This window comes from Camelina sativa, chromosome 5 (genome assembly GCF_000633955.1).
Source record: "Camelina sativa cultivar DH55 chromosome 5, Cs, whole genome shotgun sequence".
NCBI classification, from domain to species: domain Eukaryota; kingdom Viridiplantae; phylum Streptophyta; class Magnoliopsida; order Brassicales; family Brassicaceae; genus Camelina; species Camelina sativa.
Genome location: NC_025689.1, coordinates 11,979,748 through 11,996,644, shown reverse-complemented (window position 1 = coordinate 11,996,644; position 16,897 = coordinate 11,979,748). Strand labels below are relative to the sequence as shown.

Below are 16,897 nucleotides of genomic sequence, written 5' to 3'. Positions count from 1 at the left end.
GGGGGGGGGGGGGGGGGGGGGGAAGCAGGGAATTGAAATGGCAACGATTAGGAACTTGAAGATAAAAACATCAACATGTAAAAGGATTGAGAAAGAGCTTCACTCTTATGAGAAAGAGGTTGAGAGAGAAGCTGCTAAGACTGCTGATATGAAGGACAAAGGTGCTGATCCTTATGACCTTAAACAGCAGGTTATCATCTTCAAACCTGTCTTTGTTCTGTGATGATTAGGATGTGTTTGTGTTCTTTTGGTTGCGTTTAGTTTCTTGTCATTTAGTCATTTGTATCATGTAAGCTTAATGGTTAGAGATTTCAGAATCGTTTTTTTTTCTTTCTTTCCATTGATTGTCTATGTGGTGATGATGCAGGAAAATGTGTTGGGTGAGTCAAGGATGATGATTCCAGATTGCCACAAACGTCTCGAGGCTGCTTTAGCTGACCTCAAGTCCACTTTGGTAACTACACTTTTCCATCTCGATTCTAGCTTTAGATATATTAGTCTATTACAAATGTAGAGTGTGATCTGATGTTTAGGAGCACTTATTCTCAAAGTAGAGCTTCTATGTATCTGTAGTGATAGGATTAATGCCTTTGCCATAGATGGGTGCTCTGCTTTAGTGTCTCTTTGATGAACTTGCTTCTTAGTTGATTACCCCATGAAAGCATCTTAGTTCCCTCTTTGAATAAGCATCTTAGTTTCTAACAAAAAAAACTGAATTTGCAGGCGGAATTGGAAGAGACGGATGAGAAGGAAGGTCCGGAGATTGAAGATGCAAAGAAGACAGTCGCTGACGTGGAGAAGCAGTTTCACACTGATGATGCCTGATTGAGTCATCCGTGAGTGAGTGCTTGGTATGTGTATTCTGAGAATCGTATGGTTAACCAAATTGTTAGAATCGTCTTCTCCGTTATCAATGTCGGATTTATATACACTGAAATTGCTTAACTCTTAATACATTGTTGGTGAGTGTTCATTCATTTAATATCTTTGAAATGAATTGTGTCGTGTAGCTGCAACAAAACGATTGAAAATTGACACAACTTGAACAACTAGTTAGTACGATTCTAATAAACTAGTTAATGGTGCTCCATCATACATTTTGGTTATGAACAACGATGACGAATCATAACTAGGTGAAGATTAAGAGCTCAGGATATGTAACCAGTTCTCAGCAGCACATAATCACTTGTTTTGCAAAGAGATTCTACAACTTCGTAATTATATATGAGAAGAGAAGGATAGAAAGATTCAAGATTTGTTTTACATTAAAAGCTTTTATTTGGTTATATTATTGTCCATAACAAAAGATATCTAAGGAGGAGAAGTAGAAAATTAGTGAGAAAAATAATCAGAGTTTCTCATAATCCAAAACCTCTCTATCTCATTTGCCTTTCGTCCGACCACTCTTCCTGCTATTAAATCCCACCTGCCAATATATATCCAACCCAATTGTCAATATTCTCTTTGACAAGATTCATTCCGTTTCACTGTATTTTTTAAAATTACCACACATTCACACGTTAAGAAAACAAGATTTTTAAAGATTTTTTTTTTTTTTTCTGTTATATAATTTATTTATCAACGTTAATCTCTCAGCAAATGTTTCGCATTGTACAGTACGTGGAGAAAGTATACACGTTAAAATATCAATTGGCAAAAGTTTTATAATAGAAAAAGTTTGATATTTTTAGCCTTTGCAAAAAAAGAAAAAATGGAAAAAGTTTGATATTAATATATTGGCAATGCCCTATGTCATTTGTTCTCCAACACGTTTAAAACTACTATACAATAACATTTATGAACATAATTTTTTTTTCTTCTTTAAACCATATAATCGAAAGAAAATATCTTTAATCAGGTGGTTAACAGTCTACCTCTACGATTAAATTGTCTATGAATTGGCCTTTCTCAATCCAAAAATGTCAAAAAAAAAAAAAGACCAGACATAATTGATGATAAAGTAATCATTATTTACTCTATAAAATTTGGTTTCAAAATTTGTTCCTGAAAAATTGGTATTTGTACTTTTTCTTAAATAATAAAGAGTTTTCTGAAAGAAAGAAAAAAACTCCAAGTTACTGTTTTTGGTAATTAATCCTCTACCTCCTCAAAAATCAAAAATAATATGCAATATAATTCTCATACCTATTTTCTAAAAAGTTTTACTATCATATACATTATATCAAAAATGGACTTAAACTATACGAGGGGTTCGATTTGATTTATAATTTATAAAAACTTACAAACTTCAACAGTGACGAAAATGTTATATTACATATTATTTTTGAGCATTGCGGGATTAACCTGCATATTTCAGATGAAGGATAAAACTGTAAATAATGGCCACATAGAAGTTTTCTTTTAAGAATACTCAACAGTAAAATACAAAGTATTAAAATAATGATTAATTTACATGTTTTTAATGAATGAAAATAGAAACTATAGATCACTACTCACTGTACCATATAGCGAAACATGAAATACAATATCAACATATATGTTTATATCTAAAAATTTAAATTTTCTTTTTCTTAAGCAAAAAAAAAAAAAACTAACAAGAAAACATATTTACATTTATTTTGTGCTATTGCTTCAATTAGATTTTGATATGCATAGAAAACAAAAAATTAGCATCTATATTAACTGATAAAGCATGAAAGTTGAAAATTTATATTTATAACAATGTTGGTTTTTAAAAAATTATGTTTTGTTAATAATTTTTAAATGCTAACGAAGTTATATATTTGATATGTACACATATTATTTTTAATACAATTTTTAGCTTTTATCCTTTAAGATGGAGTGTGTAGAATTTTTGTTATTATGATGAAATATATGGTTAAATTGTACTGCAAAATGGAATGTGTAAGGTTAAGATCCGGTTTTTCAGCAACTGTCATATAAGAGGTACATTTTTTTTTCTTACACATGTGTATTTATGTGGATCTTTATCTAGTATATGTATAAAGTGAATTAAAACAAAGAAAAACTAAATTCTTATTCTAAAATAGATCATGTTAGAAATCGATTAGAAGGTGAACCGAGTTGATCTGGTATAACAAATGGTTAGTGAATTTTTCTTTTTGTTTTTATCAAATTTAAAATCAATAGCTCTGTTTGATGTCCTAAAATAAAAATAATTTAAATCAAAATTTTAAAGAAAATATTGTGATAAACTTTAAAGCATTATGACCATTAACAATATAATATAATAGATAAATAATATTCAAATATATTGACCATAACCAAGAAAGAACAACTAAAATTAACAAAAAAATTAGACAAATGATCATGTTTTTGTGTAATATATTTCCATTGAAAAAAATTCCTTGAGACACAGTCACTGAAGACAAATATTGAGGAATTGGACTTCACACACATAAATTTATTTGTTTGGGGAACCCCCATTAATATAAATTACCACACATTATTATATATATTCATAAATGATAGGTTTATGCTAAAATTTGAAAGTTATATTTGAATAAGACAAAACAGAAACGACAATATTATATATATATATAAACAGAAGAAGATTATTTTTACCTATCACCGACAAGTCTGTACATTCGAGAGATGAGATCTTCTTCTTGTTCGGTCATACTGATAAACTCCCATCGGATGCTACTCACTTCTGCATTATTCAGCTAAGAATGTGCATGAGAAGATAATTCAACGTAGACAAGTTAAAAGGATGAGAGTAGACCCAAAAGATAACGATTTGAGACTGACTAAATGAAAGGAGACCTTCGGAGTCATGTCGAGTGAATTTGGTTTGCCTAAAACTGCGTACGCGACGAAGACGTTTGGTATTATCCATTAATAATGTGAGGTAGAGAGAAACTGAGATGTAGAGTTTGGAGAATGGTTGATAGAGAAATTAGATATAGATGTGAGGGAAACAGAAGTATATATATTAGAAGAGAGAGAAGAATTATTACTTTATTGGAATTTGTATGCATTTCTAGATTCTACTACTCATTTTTTTTATCCGAATAAGTCAAAACAAAATTTTGTGTTTACGCTATCTTACTATTCGAGACATATAATGCTCATATAATAATTTTTGGTCCAATTTTGATTTCTGACCTAAATTAATAAACGAATTATTGACATTGTCCTTCGATGGCTCACTTTTACTATCCGTTGTTTTGTTTTTGTTCAATTCATTTAATAGAACCATTTTGATAAAGTCAGTAAAATGACATTTGAGTTTTACTATTGTCTATTGGCTAGTAATGTGTTAAAATCGTGTGAAAATTAAAACATCACATGTAAACTACAATAAATATTATTGTGAACACGTAATCCTACAATATCTTTTAATATTTTAGACATTTTTACTTATGGAGATTGGCTGTGCATGTACATTAACTACGACAATTTTGTTCTCAAAGTAGAAAAATCGATAAAATCCATAAAAATAGTTAAGTTTGTGTCGTGTATAAGATATATTATGCACCACCCTTCAGCATAAGATATATTAACTTATATATATATATATATATATATATATATATATATATATATATGTAGGGCATATGTAGAATGCAAAAAAACAAACAAAATGAATAAAAGAAGGTAAAAAACAAATGAAGGTACAAGAAAACAAAAGTTTCGTTGGACTTTCTAAGTACTATTACGACATATATATATGATACATTGATATATATATGATATACATATGTATAAGATATATTATGCTATATTATATATATGCTATATCATACATATATATATATCGTAATGGTACTTAGAAAGTTCAACGAAACTTTTGTTTTCTTGTACCTTCATTTGTTTTTTACCTTCTTTTATTCATTTTTTTTTTTTTTTTTTTTTGCATTCTACATATGCCCTACATATGCATGCATCTATTCAATTATTATCTCAGCGATAATAATTAATGTAGTAACTGTAAGAAACGGACGAATCAATTTACTTTTTTTTTTTTTCCAATTTATCGGTACCTCATGATGACCATATCATTTCCTCAGCGTGAAATCATTAACTATTTACTCTATATTTTTTAAAAATGAGTTACAGTGGAGACTCATCCTACGTGCATGTTGTTAGTGTAACGAAATAATGATTACAAAAGTCCATAATGATTTAAGGATAATATTTTCTTGCGTACATTGTTAAAAGTGATTCTAATGTTCTGGCGACGACTATTTAACAGCTCATAATAACAAATTAGACACTAACTTAACCATATATTGCCAACGTTTATTTGGCAGCGGATTTAACCACTTGTGCTGGGACTGGGAGTCTGGGACGATACTATTTTATCTCTTTGAAACTTATATATATAATTTATAAGTATAGTAGTATATATATATTTTTTTTAAAGTGAATGTGTGTACTGTGTATATACATAGCAAATATTTAAAACCAAGTCAATAAATAGCAACTAGACAAAAAAGCTTCTTCAAAGACCGCGGATATAAAGGACAAAAATGCAGACCTGTAACAATCTGGTTCACTGAATATAGTTTTAAGATCGTGGCCATCATTTCGTTTTTGAAGAATGTCGATCTAGGAAATGTGGTTTTCAAGTGAAAAACAAAAATGATGACAGTAAAAAAAAAAAAAAAATCAAGAATCTCGGTAAATGGACTTAATCGTTCGTGGTCAACATGTTTAGTTAATGAAGGAAAGGCTAAACCGCACATTAAGATTTATATAACGAAAATGTAAATTCGTATATCTATCATGTTAGAATGCAGACCCATTTAAAAATGTCAGAAACCGCTAGGTACAGGGAAAACGAAAGATTAGGTGGACTTATAAATAACATATATATGTATATAAGTCTTATACACATATGTCATCTATAGGACTGGTTTAAACCTTATAGGACTCTGGATCCGTTTAAGAAATTAGTTTGGTGGTTTTTATTTTGCATTCTTAAACGGATCCGTTCTAGTGAGATAAAATCCATATAGAAGAATTATATGAAAAATTGTTCCATAACTCATGGCTTCAGTTTGACAACAAAAAAAGTCATGGCTTCATGTGGTTTACCAAATTTTTCCTTTCACCATACATTCAGTTTAACAAAGTTGACTACTTAAGGTGTTTATTCAAACTTGTTCTTCGAGTTTTTGATCAATTATCATTGTGTTCTTAGCTACATATGAACATTTTTTATCCTTAGTGAACGTACGTGACATGATAGAGTTATGTGTTTTGTAAGTGAAATGTGATTTTGATTTGTGATTGATTTATTGTGGCTTAATTATTTTATGCATGTATGGAGTGTTTCGAAAATTAAAAGTATTGAACGAATAGTTAAATCGAAAAAATTACTTAAGTAATATATTGGAATTGTTGAATGAAATAGTTAATAATGTATGACATGATCATGGCGGGTGACAGCGACAAGTGATGGGTTATGGGTCGATGGCCGTGATGTATCGAACGACCTGTTTGGGGGTCGTAATGATAGATGACCGAGATAATATATGTGTCAAAGAAAATGTTCGAGGCTTGTGATGATCAGTGTATAGATAACTATGGTGCGAATGTCGTGATGAGATGTGCCAAACAATGGGTTTGTAGATTGACAAAATGGAGAGATGCCAAGCATGATGCTCGAAGGCGAATGGTCAATTTTTTTTTACTAGATGTTCGAGGGTCATCATGACCAGGTTATCTTGAGTTGGATGCTTGACGGCTGTGTTTTCGTGACAAAGATTACATAAGGGAACGTGTGTATGAAATTGAATATTTGTGATAATGTGGTGAAGATTAAATGAAATATGTTAACGGAGGATTAAATCGTTAGATTTTTCTGTCAAATAATTAAACGTCTTGTCTTATTTGGTAAAGCCAACAAAAATTGATGATTTATTTTGAAAAGTCCACAAAATTTTATAATTTATTAAATTTATTTGAAAACATAAATAACTTTAAACATTTAATTTACAAGTAAAAATCATACTGTTTTCAACACTTTTTATAGGTTTAGACCATCATTAGTGGTGAGTGCTCATATGAGTACCTCATAAATATTATTTATTTTTTGTAAAAAATGATTTATTGAACAAATAAATAAATTATAAAATAAGAATTTGGCTGATAATATAAAGCCAAGTGTCATGTGAGTTGCTCAGATTGCTTAAACCAGAATGGATTCTGACTTTCTTTCTTGCTTTTTTTTTTTAATAGTATATTGGTATCTTGTGAGCAATTGTCAGTGTAGATGCTCTTATGTTCATGCTTTGTTTTGACATTTTTCCTATTATTTTGTATGGTGATTTTATGTTTTTTTTGTTAAAGAAGTATGGTGATTTTAGGTTATGGTTTTGGTAATCTTCAACCATTTTTAACTATGGATCAAATTTTGTATTGTCTCGACTTTCATTTTGCACTGTGTAATTTTTAACTCTTTAAACTGTTTTTTATATTCCGAGTAAATTTTCAAAGTTAAAAAACCTGTCATGCATGTTTTATTTCTAAGACATCACGTAGGAATTCAAATAATCCAGTCGTTACTATTTTTCGTGATGATCATCTTCCTTTTTCTTTTTTTTTGATAATATTTAAAAATTCAGACCCGTCTATGGTCTTCAAATAGTTTATCAAAAACTGATCATTTCTATGATGATAGTAAGAGTGTTTTGCGCGCGTTGTGTTCTAACTTCTAAGTGCATGTGCATATTCTTGCTCCCTGTTGGTTGCATTCAATTTACTGCCATACTTTTGTATCACATAAGCTATATGATACATATTATACATAGATACGATATTGATAAAGTCCGAGCTCCTTTACGTACAGTACATTGTCCTATATATATAATTGCCTATATGGTGATGCAAAAGAATGTGTTGGATGAGTCAAGGATGGTTGTGATTTCAGATTGCCAATCTTGAGGCTGCATTAGTTAACCTCAAGTCCACTTTGATGAATACATTTTCCATCGTTACTGCTTGCTTAACCGCAATTTGAGTCTTAAGCACAGCTCAACATGCAGGCGGAATTGGAAGAGACGAAGGAGAAGAAAGGGCCAGAGATTAAAGGCGCAGAATGGTCAATTAATAAAGGTAGAGAAGATGAATGATTACAACATCTGACTGTTAGGTGTGTGAGTGGTCCTTGTCATCAAAATAGCGAACGCCAAATTTCACGGTAATTAATTGTAAGAATATTCTTCACTCTATTATAAAGTTCAAAAAAAAAAAAAAAATTACACTACACTGTCAATTATTCTATCTTCTTTTTCCCGCTATATAGGTTTAGTTGGAACGAAACGAGTGACACAAGTTGTAGAATTGACATTATTTGGACAACCATTGCTGAGAATTATAAATACGTAGAAGATTTGTTCTATTCAACAACATAAATTTAGGAGAAGAAATACAAAAACGGAAAGATTTGTGAAGTCTTCCTCGTTTGTGGGAGAAATAATCAAAGTTTCTCATTATCCAATATCTCTCTATATTGCACACTTTAAAAAGAAACATGCACACTTTAAAAAGCACTCTAATATCATCCAAAAGTTTACGTCTACCTTAATTGCTAGGAATCATTTGGTTTGGTTCAGAATTTGATATGAGTGTGTATAATAAATGTACTGTCGATAAATATATGTATATATTATATTGCTTCACGTATTGCATGCTTAAGTACACATATATGGAACGAGTTAAATATACAAGCAGAAGAAAAAAAATGTAACCTATCACCGACAAGCCTATGCATTTGAAAAATGAGATCCTCTTCTTGTTCTGTCATATTGATAAACTCTGTGTGTATCTAGGCATGCATTACGCCAGCAAAGAGCACAAATCACATCCTAATCATCACACAAACATGATCATTTCTATTAAACAACATACTACTATTTTGTGATCATTTATATTTTTTAGTATTTATATAATTTGTTGAATTGTTTTAAATTGAAATATTAAATCATCTTTTTAAAAAAAAATTAATATGCACGCTTTTAAGTTTTAGCCAACAAAAAATAGTATAAAATTTGATAAAGAGAGTATCATGCTAACAAAATAATTAAATAAATATTCAAAATTGCAGCTAATTCTTCGTTGGTTATCTCTTCGGAGTTCGGAACCACCTTGTCTATTTTTCACTGAATACATCTCCACTGATTAAAGCCTACCCATGTAAGCAAAATGGAGAAATATCGAATTAAAATATATTTCTCTTTGTTTTTCTTTTAATTTTTTAAAAATTTCACTATCATTTATCTAATTTTTTTTGTCTTTTATATATATAGAGCTACATAGGCACATAGCCCTTTCCAATATCACTTGAGATTTACTTTTTGTTCCTAATTTCTACTTCATGAAAATTGGACAAACTCCAAAATACCCGCTAATTTTGTGATGTGGTATTAGATCTCATCTGTGTGTGCCGGGATAGCAGTCGTACTTGTATAGCCTAGCCAGTAAATCATCGTGGTGAGTCTGGTGACACACCAATGAAACTTCTGTTTTCTTGTACTTTCTAAAGAATATTTTTTGTATTTTCTATACATTTACCTTTTTTTGTTTTGTCTAACCACATATTACCGTACATTTTTATATATACAGCACAGATATATATACATAGAGGCACTAACTAATATTTATGACTCGAGTCAATAAATGTTTTCGTGATAATAAATTCAGTTGCTGTAAAAAACTGACACGTAACAATCTCATCTTCTATTCAGGGCAAGTTTTCATCGCTAGTTTTTTTACCAATAGGTTTTTTCTACCATATAGTTTCGTTTCTCAGCGTGAAAAAAATATATATACAGAACCATACTGTTTTTTTTTTTTGGTCAAACTAGATTTTTTATAGATAATTCTACTCTCCAACAATGGAGAAATGGTTCAGCAAGTACAGCAGAAGGGCTACAAAGGCCAAAAAAACGGCAGCTACAATATTGCCAAGCGGAAAGCGTCAAAGAGAATGATAGAAGCATACATAAAAGTTAATATGAGGCTTTGATTTATAGAACCATACATTATTACAAAACATTAAGTCACAAGACAAACCTATTTTGATTTAATTAACGAAAGGAACCAGCTTCTCGTCAAGTACGTTCGCCGCTAGTGACAGAAGCAAAAGACCCTTAGATGGGTAGTAGAGTGTACACACGCTAGCGCTGGGGCATAAGAAAGCTACGTTCCCTTATGATGCGGCATGATGTAATTTATTTTTAACTTTCATTTTATCAGTGTCCCTTATCGTTATATTAATAACATGTGTGTTGATGCTCTTGCTAAATCAGCTCTTTCCTTAGAGAATTTTTCTTTTTGAGTTGATTATGTAACTATGGTACTTACAATCTCTTATAGAGACAGATATGCCAAACATTTCTTCTTGATATTAAGTAATATATAATCAGTAAATTGAATTCGTTCCGTGTTTTTCAGATCTTATTTATTGTTAGATTTTCTTACACAATAAATAAGTAGAACTAACGAAATTTCAAGATCCAGAGTACGTCAATCAGATTTTATTGCTAAGAGGATTTTTTTTCCTTTGAAGGAAAATTCATATTTATCTTGTTATTTTATTATTATTATATATACTATCGTTATTATTATTATCTATATTAACATTTTTGAAGTACATTTTGGTTTATGCCCTTTAAGTTTTACTTATTTAATTTTTTTTACAACATTAACTCCTAAAACAATTCCATAAATAACATTGCAGAGAAACTCAAATACTAAACTTTCTTAAATTAACCAACATTTGTTACATTTATTACCATAAAATATGAACAACATCTATACATTCCGATTTTTCCAAAAACAACTCTACCCATTAAAGTTTTAACCCATTAAATCTCAAAAACTATTTTTATGGATGCTAGAATCTCTCAAATTTAAATGATATACAACAGATTTTTCATAACAAAATTTTACAATCTCCATAATTATATTAACATTAATAAATTTTCTAAACCAAAAATCCAATTATAAAATGTCACATTAAATATGTTGAAAATCCCCCATATAATTTGGTTTATTTTTTATTTTTTGAGGAATTACCAAAAAAATTAAAATTCTATTAATTATCATAAAATATATATATTGACATGAAAAAAATTATAAACTATAAAAATATGCTAATTTGGTAAAACAATTAATATAATTAAACTTGATAAAAAAAACTTATTTTGATTTTTTTTTTACGCAAAAACTTATTTTGTTTTTGGTGAGACGGATTGTCATTAATCCCATATAAGGAGTTAAGTGGAATTTTTTCTTTTCACTTTTAGATGTGTACCAGGAGATAAATGTATTACTAGACTATACATATACCACACGGGTTAAAACCTTGAAAACATTACAAAAATCCTATACTTTGAATACTTCTATCAAATATCTTAAAATTTTATATTTTAAAAATTAATAAAATAACAAATAAATACAATATAAATTTAAAATTTTTAAAATTTAAAATATTATCTCGTGGTGTACAGGTTAAATCCTAGTTTTTTTTAAGATGGACTACAACCACTTCATTGACATAAATAGTGGACGCATGAACTGTCCTTTTTATTGTACTTTAATAGTTTCATTATCTCAAAATACACTCGGTGTTGCCAAGCGAGAGGACCTTCCTTATTAATGTTTCCCGTATTTAGATTTAACTAAAATCCGAATAGAAAGAAGCTTAATCAGAAACAGTGCTGGACAAAAATTAATAATAAACCAGCATATTTTAAATAATGTAGTTTCGTAAAACTTTCAGAGAAAAAATACTTTTAAAAATAGTTTGGAAAAACAAATATTAAAACACAAAACATGGTTTATGGTGACAGCAGGTCACTTCAGCTAACAATTTTAGAGCTTGCCGGAGACAAAAACGTACCTAATTGATAATGTATCTACGAGTATATAGATACATATATGAGTGATGCCAAACAAGATCTATAAGTATCAACTAACGAGACAAAAAAAAAGTTAAACAGATACATCGTTTGTTGATTTCAGAATTGGCCGACAATGTATCTGAAGTGGTCCAAAGATTATAAATATCATGTAAGAACGAGTATGTAAATTCACTTCACCGCACTCACTATATGAACATAATAGAGATAGAAGTAAACTTCAAGTTTGAATTCAAGAAACATACAAACTCTAAGGAAGACTTAACTGGTTCAATAAGGTGCATTATGCACATTCCCACATTGATCATTCTTCTCTAGTTTTGTTTGCATTGTGATTGGTCGATGTAAAATGTCACTCGTGACTTCGGGAAACAAGATTTTGGTTCATCTTGGGAACAAGGACCCTGATCACCAAGGAAACAACTTCTTTTAGTGCATCTTGTTTCAAAAGCTTCTTCTGTTAAATCAATGACATCTTGATTCTTTTAATGACTGGAAGATGAAGAGGGCTTGCATTGGAATAGCTACTAGATCTGTTAAGTGACTATTCATTCAAGCTCTTACAAGTTTCCCATATGGAAACAAGTAGGTTACATGTGTCACTAGCATTCTCTTCATCTTCTAAAGCCTTTGTAGATTGGGAAACAACACCAAATATCATCAGGCAAACGTCAATCGGTAGTCATTCTAGAAGCCTAAATCAGAGTAAAAATCTAACATAATGCTCCTATTACCATCTAACCGATGAGGTACTAAGGGTAATAGATTATCCACTTCCACTCTTTTCTGTTGGTGTAGCTGTAGTCGAACAAACATATGAGAGAAGAAGCTGGTGAGAAAATCCGCCCAAACACTCCAGGAATACCAAAACCCCACAATGTCCCTGTAATACCGTTTGACATAACTCATCACATTCCTGAAAGACAAACAAATAAAGCCTCGACAAATTGGCCAAATTTTCGTATTATTTTTTTTCAAAAGCCAACACAAATGTTTCCCTCGATAAGAAACATTTTTAACAATATACTAGTATACTAATTCGATCACAGTTATTTGGAAGTAATGTATAATACTAGCTGGAGGTATCATGTGAATATCTGATGAAAAAGAAGAAATACATTAAAGCTTTTTTGTCCACAAAAACAAAAATTAATGAGGATGAGACATGGAAACACATGGAGGATGTCGCAGCGCTATCATTTGTGGGAGAAATAGTCAGAGTTTTTCATAATCCAAAATCTCTCTATCTCCTTCGCCTCTCGTCCTACGACTCTCCTTGTTATTAAATCCCACCTGGTATAATTCAATTTGTGAACAAACATATTAGTATTTAATAATATAAATTTTGTTTTATGGACTAATAAAAATAGCTAACTAAAATTCTACATTGCAAATATATAAAAACAGCAAATAAAAAATTATTTTAAATCGAAGTGCTTTATTTCTTATATAATATAGAGAGAAATTTTGAGAAATCCCCCTTATAGTGTAGCTCTTTTCAAAAAGCTCATTTCATCTATCCATTTTGAAAAATAACTCTTTTATATCAGAAAAATTAAAATCTTTATAAGGTTTATAAAACACTTCTGAAAATTTATAAATATTTATAAGGTTTTAAAAGATTTTTAAATGTATCTATATGGTATTTAAAACGTATATATAAATTTTTACACACATATTTGGATAAATATCAGTTTTTAGTGGCATTTTCTCTAAAAATACCAAAAAGACATGACTTATTTAATATTTGTCAAAAAAAAAACATGAACTTATAGATAGTACACAAAAAAAAACATGAACTTATAGATAGTACACAAAAAGACATGACTTATTTAATATTTGTGTACTATCTATAAGTTCATAAAATATTTTTGTGAATTTTCTTTTAGTTTTTAACAAAAATATTTTATTAGAAAGTAGTTACACTGGTCTGAAATAAGTACACAATAAAATATTTTATTCAAAAGTAAATTACACAAAATCATGAATCTGTGTGTTTTATTAATAAATGAGTTAAACTTAATATCTAATGGTATAAAATTATACATCAAGGTTAAATTTCAAAGAACAAAAGAATGCACTATCTTTAAAAAATTTAATGCTCTAAAATGACATTAGAAGTGCGTATAGAATAAAACTATATCATAGATATACCAGAAATATATATTGTGACGCCACTGCTTTGCGTTAGGAGAGGGGAGGAAAAATATTCATATCCACCGCACTGGAACTACAAAAATTCGGATTTAGCTCTATATTTTTTGATTATCCAGACTTTAGATATTCCTCCAAATATAAGTTCTTTAGATTTGGATTTGAATCCTAATTAAAAATGGCTACTTAAAAATTTATTAAAAAAATATCAGTAATTTTTTTATAGTAATATTTTTAAAATTGATATATTTTAAAAATAGATAAAACTGATTTTTATATATGTTCTTATCATCTATGTTCTAAAATATGTTATATGCTAGACATATGGTGTTGTACGACCATTTATGCGGGGACTATATGGTGGATATGTATTTTTAAAGAAATATATATACATAAAATTTGTCAAAAATATGAATATTGAATAAGAAAATTATAATACAAGAAAAAATAAGCGTAATAAGAATTTTATACATGCATACCCAAGTATATTAAATTTTCACTTTTACAAAACATTTTAAAAACCTTAAATAACTAATAAGTATATAAATATAGAACAATTATTAAAAAAATTATAGTAAATATTGAGAAAAATTAGTAGTTTGTTATAAAAAAATCAAAACATTAAAAATGACATATTTTTGTTTTGAAGTCTTAAAACAAACATTGTATATGCGAAATTCACTGTATATTCACCGTACAAATGGACCATATATATAGCTTTCACCGTATTAAACAATTGTATACCTATATATTACAGTGCAGTTTCCTACTGTACATCCTATATTTGATATTTTAAAACACTGCTTATAATAAATCATATTATGTATATAAATTATATCAGTTTTTTTAAAAAAGTATACTTAATGGATTCGATATCAGATCCTTAAAACGATTATATCTAGAGCCATATATGGTTTCGGACAGATCCGAGATTTCACTATGTCGATCTGAATTTTCATAATGCATTAGAAAGCTTATACTGTATCTCCCATTGAATCTTGGATCGTGGATATATATAGCTTTATTTTTAGCATACATACACCCAATTGAACATCAATTAAGAGCACAAGGTTTATAGATAGAACTAGGTTCAAAATTAAAAAATTAAAAAAAAAAAAAATTGACCATATAAACAGAAGAAGAAAATGTCACCTGTCCCGGACAAGTTTGTACATTCGAAAGATGAGATCTTCTTCTTGTTCGGTCATATTGATAAACTCCCATTCCAGACTACTCACTTCTGAGTTTTAGGTTTAGTTAAATTCAATCAAATATAAAAGAAAGCGTGATAAAATAATTAAACATATAATAGTGGACTATAAACCAAAAGGAACAACGATTAAATATCAACTTAATCAAAGAGAAACCTTGGGAGTTATGTCGAATGATCTTGGGTTGATTACCGTCGTGAGGGCGACGAATATGGTTTGTGTTATCCATTAGTGCTGGACAATGGAAGAAGATAAATGTTATAGAGAGAAACTGAAAAGTAGATGTGAAGAAGAGGAAAGAGAGGTCCCTTACGAACTGCCTCTGTAAGTCTAATACTTGACCACACTTATAGTCTATGCAGGAAGAAGAATATATATCAGTAATGCTAGATTCAAAATAATCAAAATACTATAAATAACCAACATATTCAATGTGTTGATAATTATATTTGACAAAACATAACTGAACCAAATTTCAATAAATTTGAAACAATTTTGTAGTTTCTATTGGGTATTTCAGGTAGTTCCATTTATGGGTAGTTCAACTAAAAATATCCTATTCAAACCAAACCCAAAAAAATCGGTTTTATTTTTTTTAGTTTTTCTTTTCAAAATATAACCAATCCGAAACAAAAAAAAAAATTGAACCAAACCCAAACCAAAATTATAAAATACCTGAAAAAAAACCCTATAATTTTTTAACCATCCAGAATCGAATGAACCAATCTGAATGGGTATTCGAATGTACAATCCTAATCCAACTACTTTTGCAGATAGAAATAGATATATCCCAGTCTTATAAAAAAAGGAAACCAACTATATATGTATACACAAATGTTTTGAAATATGCATTTATTTGCTGAATTTATCTATCAGATAATGCGTCGATAATTGATATATGGTGTTTTTATCGGTTTTGAGTTTTTGTTTTCTCTCTTATTTTATACTTTTTATTGAGTCGAAGTGTGTTTCTGGAGTCTTTTAGTTATTTATCGAGTCTTTATAGGTTTTACGACATTTTGGAGGAAAATGGAGGGAAAATGAGCAATTCTGGATGCAAATAAGCATATGAGATGGATGTTGGTTCACGTGAAAATCCGCCTACCAGAGAAACCCGCCTGGCTAAGCAACGAAGTCTAATCCGGCAACTTTCACGTTAAAACTCGCCTATCTGAGGAATCCACCTAGCTGAGAAGCGAAGTCTGAACCGGCAAGTTTTACATCAAAACCCGCCTACCTGAGATACCCGCATGGCTGAGAAAATGTCCTAACTAGGCCGTTACCTTTTTACATTATTTTCAGAACTCTATAAAGATTTTTTATTTGTTGCGAGAAAAAACCCTAAGTTTTATTCTACTCTTTCTTTCGGCAACCTGAAACTTTTTGTAAGCCGTTCTTTTGAGATTCTAGAGATTCATCATCATTGACAATTTGGACAATTTGGAGAAGATTTTTAAACCCTTTCTTCTTATTTTTGCAATTTAATCATGTGTTCTTCATCTATGATTTTTGTTTTCTCTTTTGCTATGTGTGAGTAGTTCTCCAATTGGGTTGTATGGTTCCAATTAGGAGATTCAATGAATTGATGTTTTAATTATTGTTTGGAGTTCTTAATCCTTAGGTTCTTTGATTCACATGATCTTAATGCTAAACTAGGACTGATCACCTTGTTTTAGA

General features: G+C 29.6%; 3 protein-coding genes across 6 annotated transcripts in view; 1 reads left to right on the top strand and 2 right to left on the bottom strand.

Moving 5' to 3' along the window:
• Positions 1 to 977, top strand: part of LOC104786617 (tubulin-folding cofactor A) — a 1,694-nt gene extending 717 nt beyond the window's left edge. Inside the window, exons 2-4 of the mRNA XM_010512063.2 lie at positions 29 to 190; positions 368 to 454; positions 724 to 977. Coding sequence (XP_010510365.1) covers positions 38 to 190; positions 368 to 454; positions 724 to 825 — 342 coding nt within the window. The 5' untranslated portion in view covers positions 29 to 37 and the 3' untranslated portion in view covers positions 826 to 977. The remainder of the gene's footprint in view (positions 1 to 28; positions 191 to 367; positions 455 to 723) is intronic.
• On the bottom strand, positions 1,246 to 3,891 carry LOC104786616 (MYB-like transcription factor ETC2). Of its 3 annotated transcripts, none has more exons than XM_019245865.1 (4): positions 3,733 to 3,891; positions 3,547 to 3,634; positions 2,244 to 2,304; positions 1,358 to 1,426 (listed from the first exon to the last, which is right to left on the bottom strand). In XM_019245865.1, exons 1-4 carry the CDS (start codon positions 3,818 to 3,820, stop codon positions 1,382 to 1,384), a joined length of 282 nt encoding a protein of 93 aa, XP_019101410.1. In that variant the 5' UTR covers positions 3,821 to 3,891; the 3' UTR covers positions 1,358 to 1,381. The 3 variants fall into 3 exon arrangements, with proteins under 3 accessions (XP_010510364.1, XP_019101410.1, XP_019101411.1); XM_019245866.1 differs by having other exon boundaries at positions 3,748 to 3,891; XM_010512062.2 differs by lacking the exon at positions 2,244 to 2,304 and having other exon boundaries at positions 1,246 to 1,426; positions 3,748 to 3,891.
• LOC104786615 (MYB-like transcription factor TCL1) lies at positions 12,832 to 15,659 on the bottom strand. 2 transcript variants are annotated; one of them, XM_010512061.2, is made up of 4 exons: positions 15,534 to 15,659; positions 15,377 to 15,454; positions 15,162 to 15,249; positions 12,832 to 13,148 (listed from the first exon to the last, which is right to left on the bottom strand). In XM_010512061.2, exons 2-4 carry the CDS (start codon positions 15,447 to 15,449, stop codon positions 13,052 to 13,054), a joined length of 258 nt encoding a protein of 85 aa, XP_010510363.1. In that variant the 5' UTR covers positions 15,450 to 15,454; positions 15,534 to 15,659; the 3' UTR covers positions 12,832 to 13,051. The 2 variants fall into 2 exon arrangements, with proteins under 2 accessions (XP_010510363.1, XP_010510362.1); XM_010512060.2 differs by having other exon boundaries at positions 15,377 to 15,659.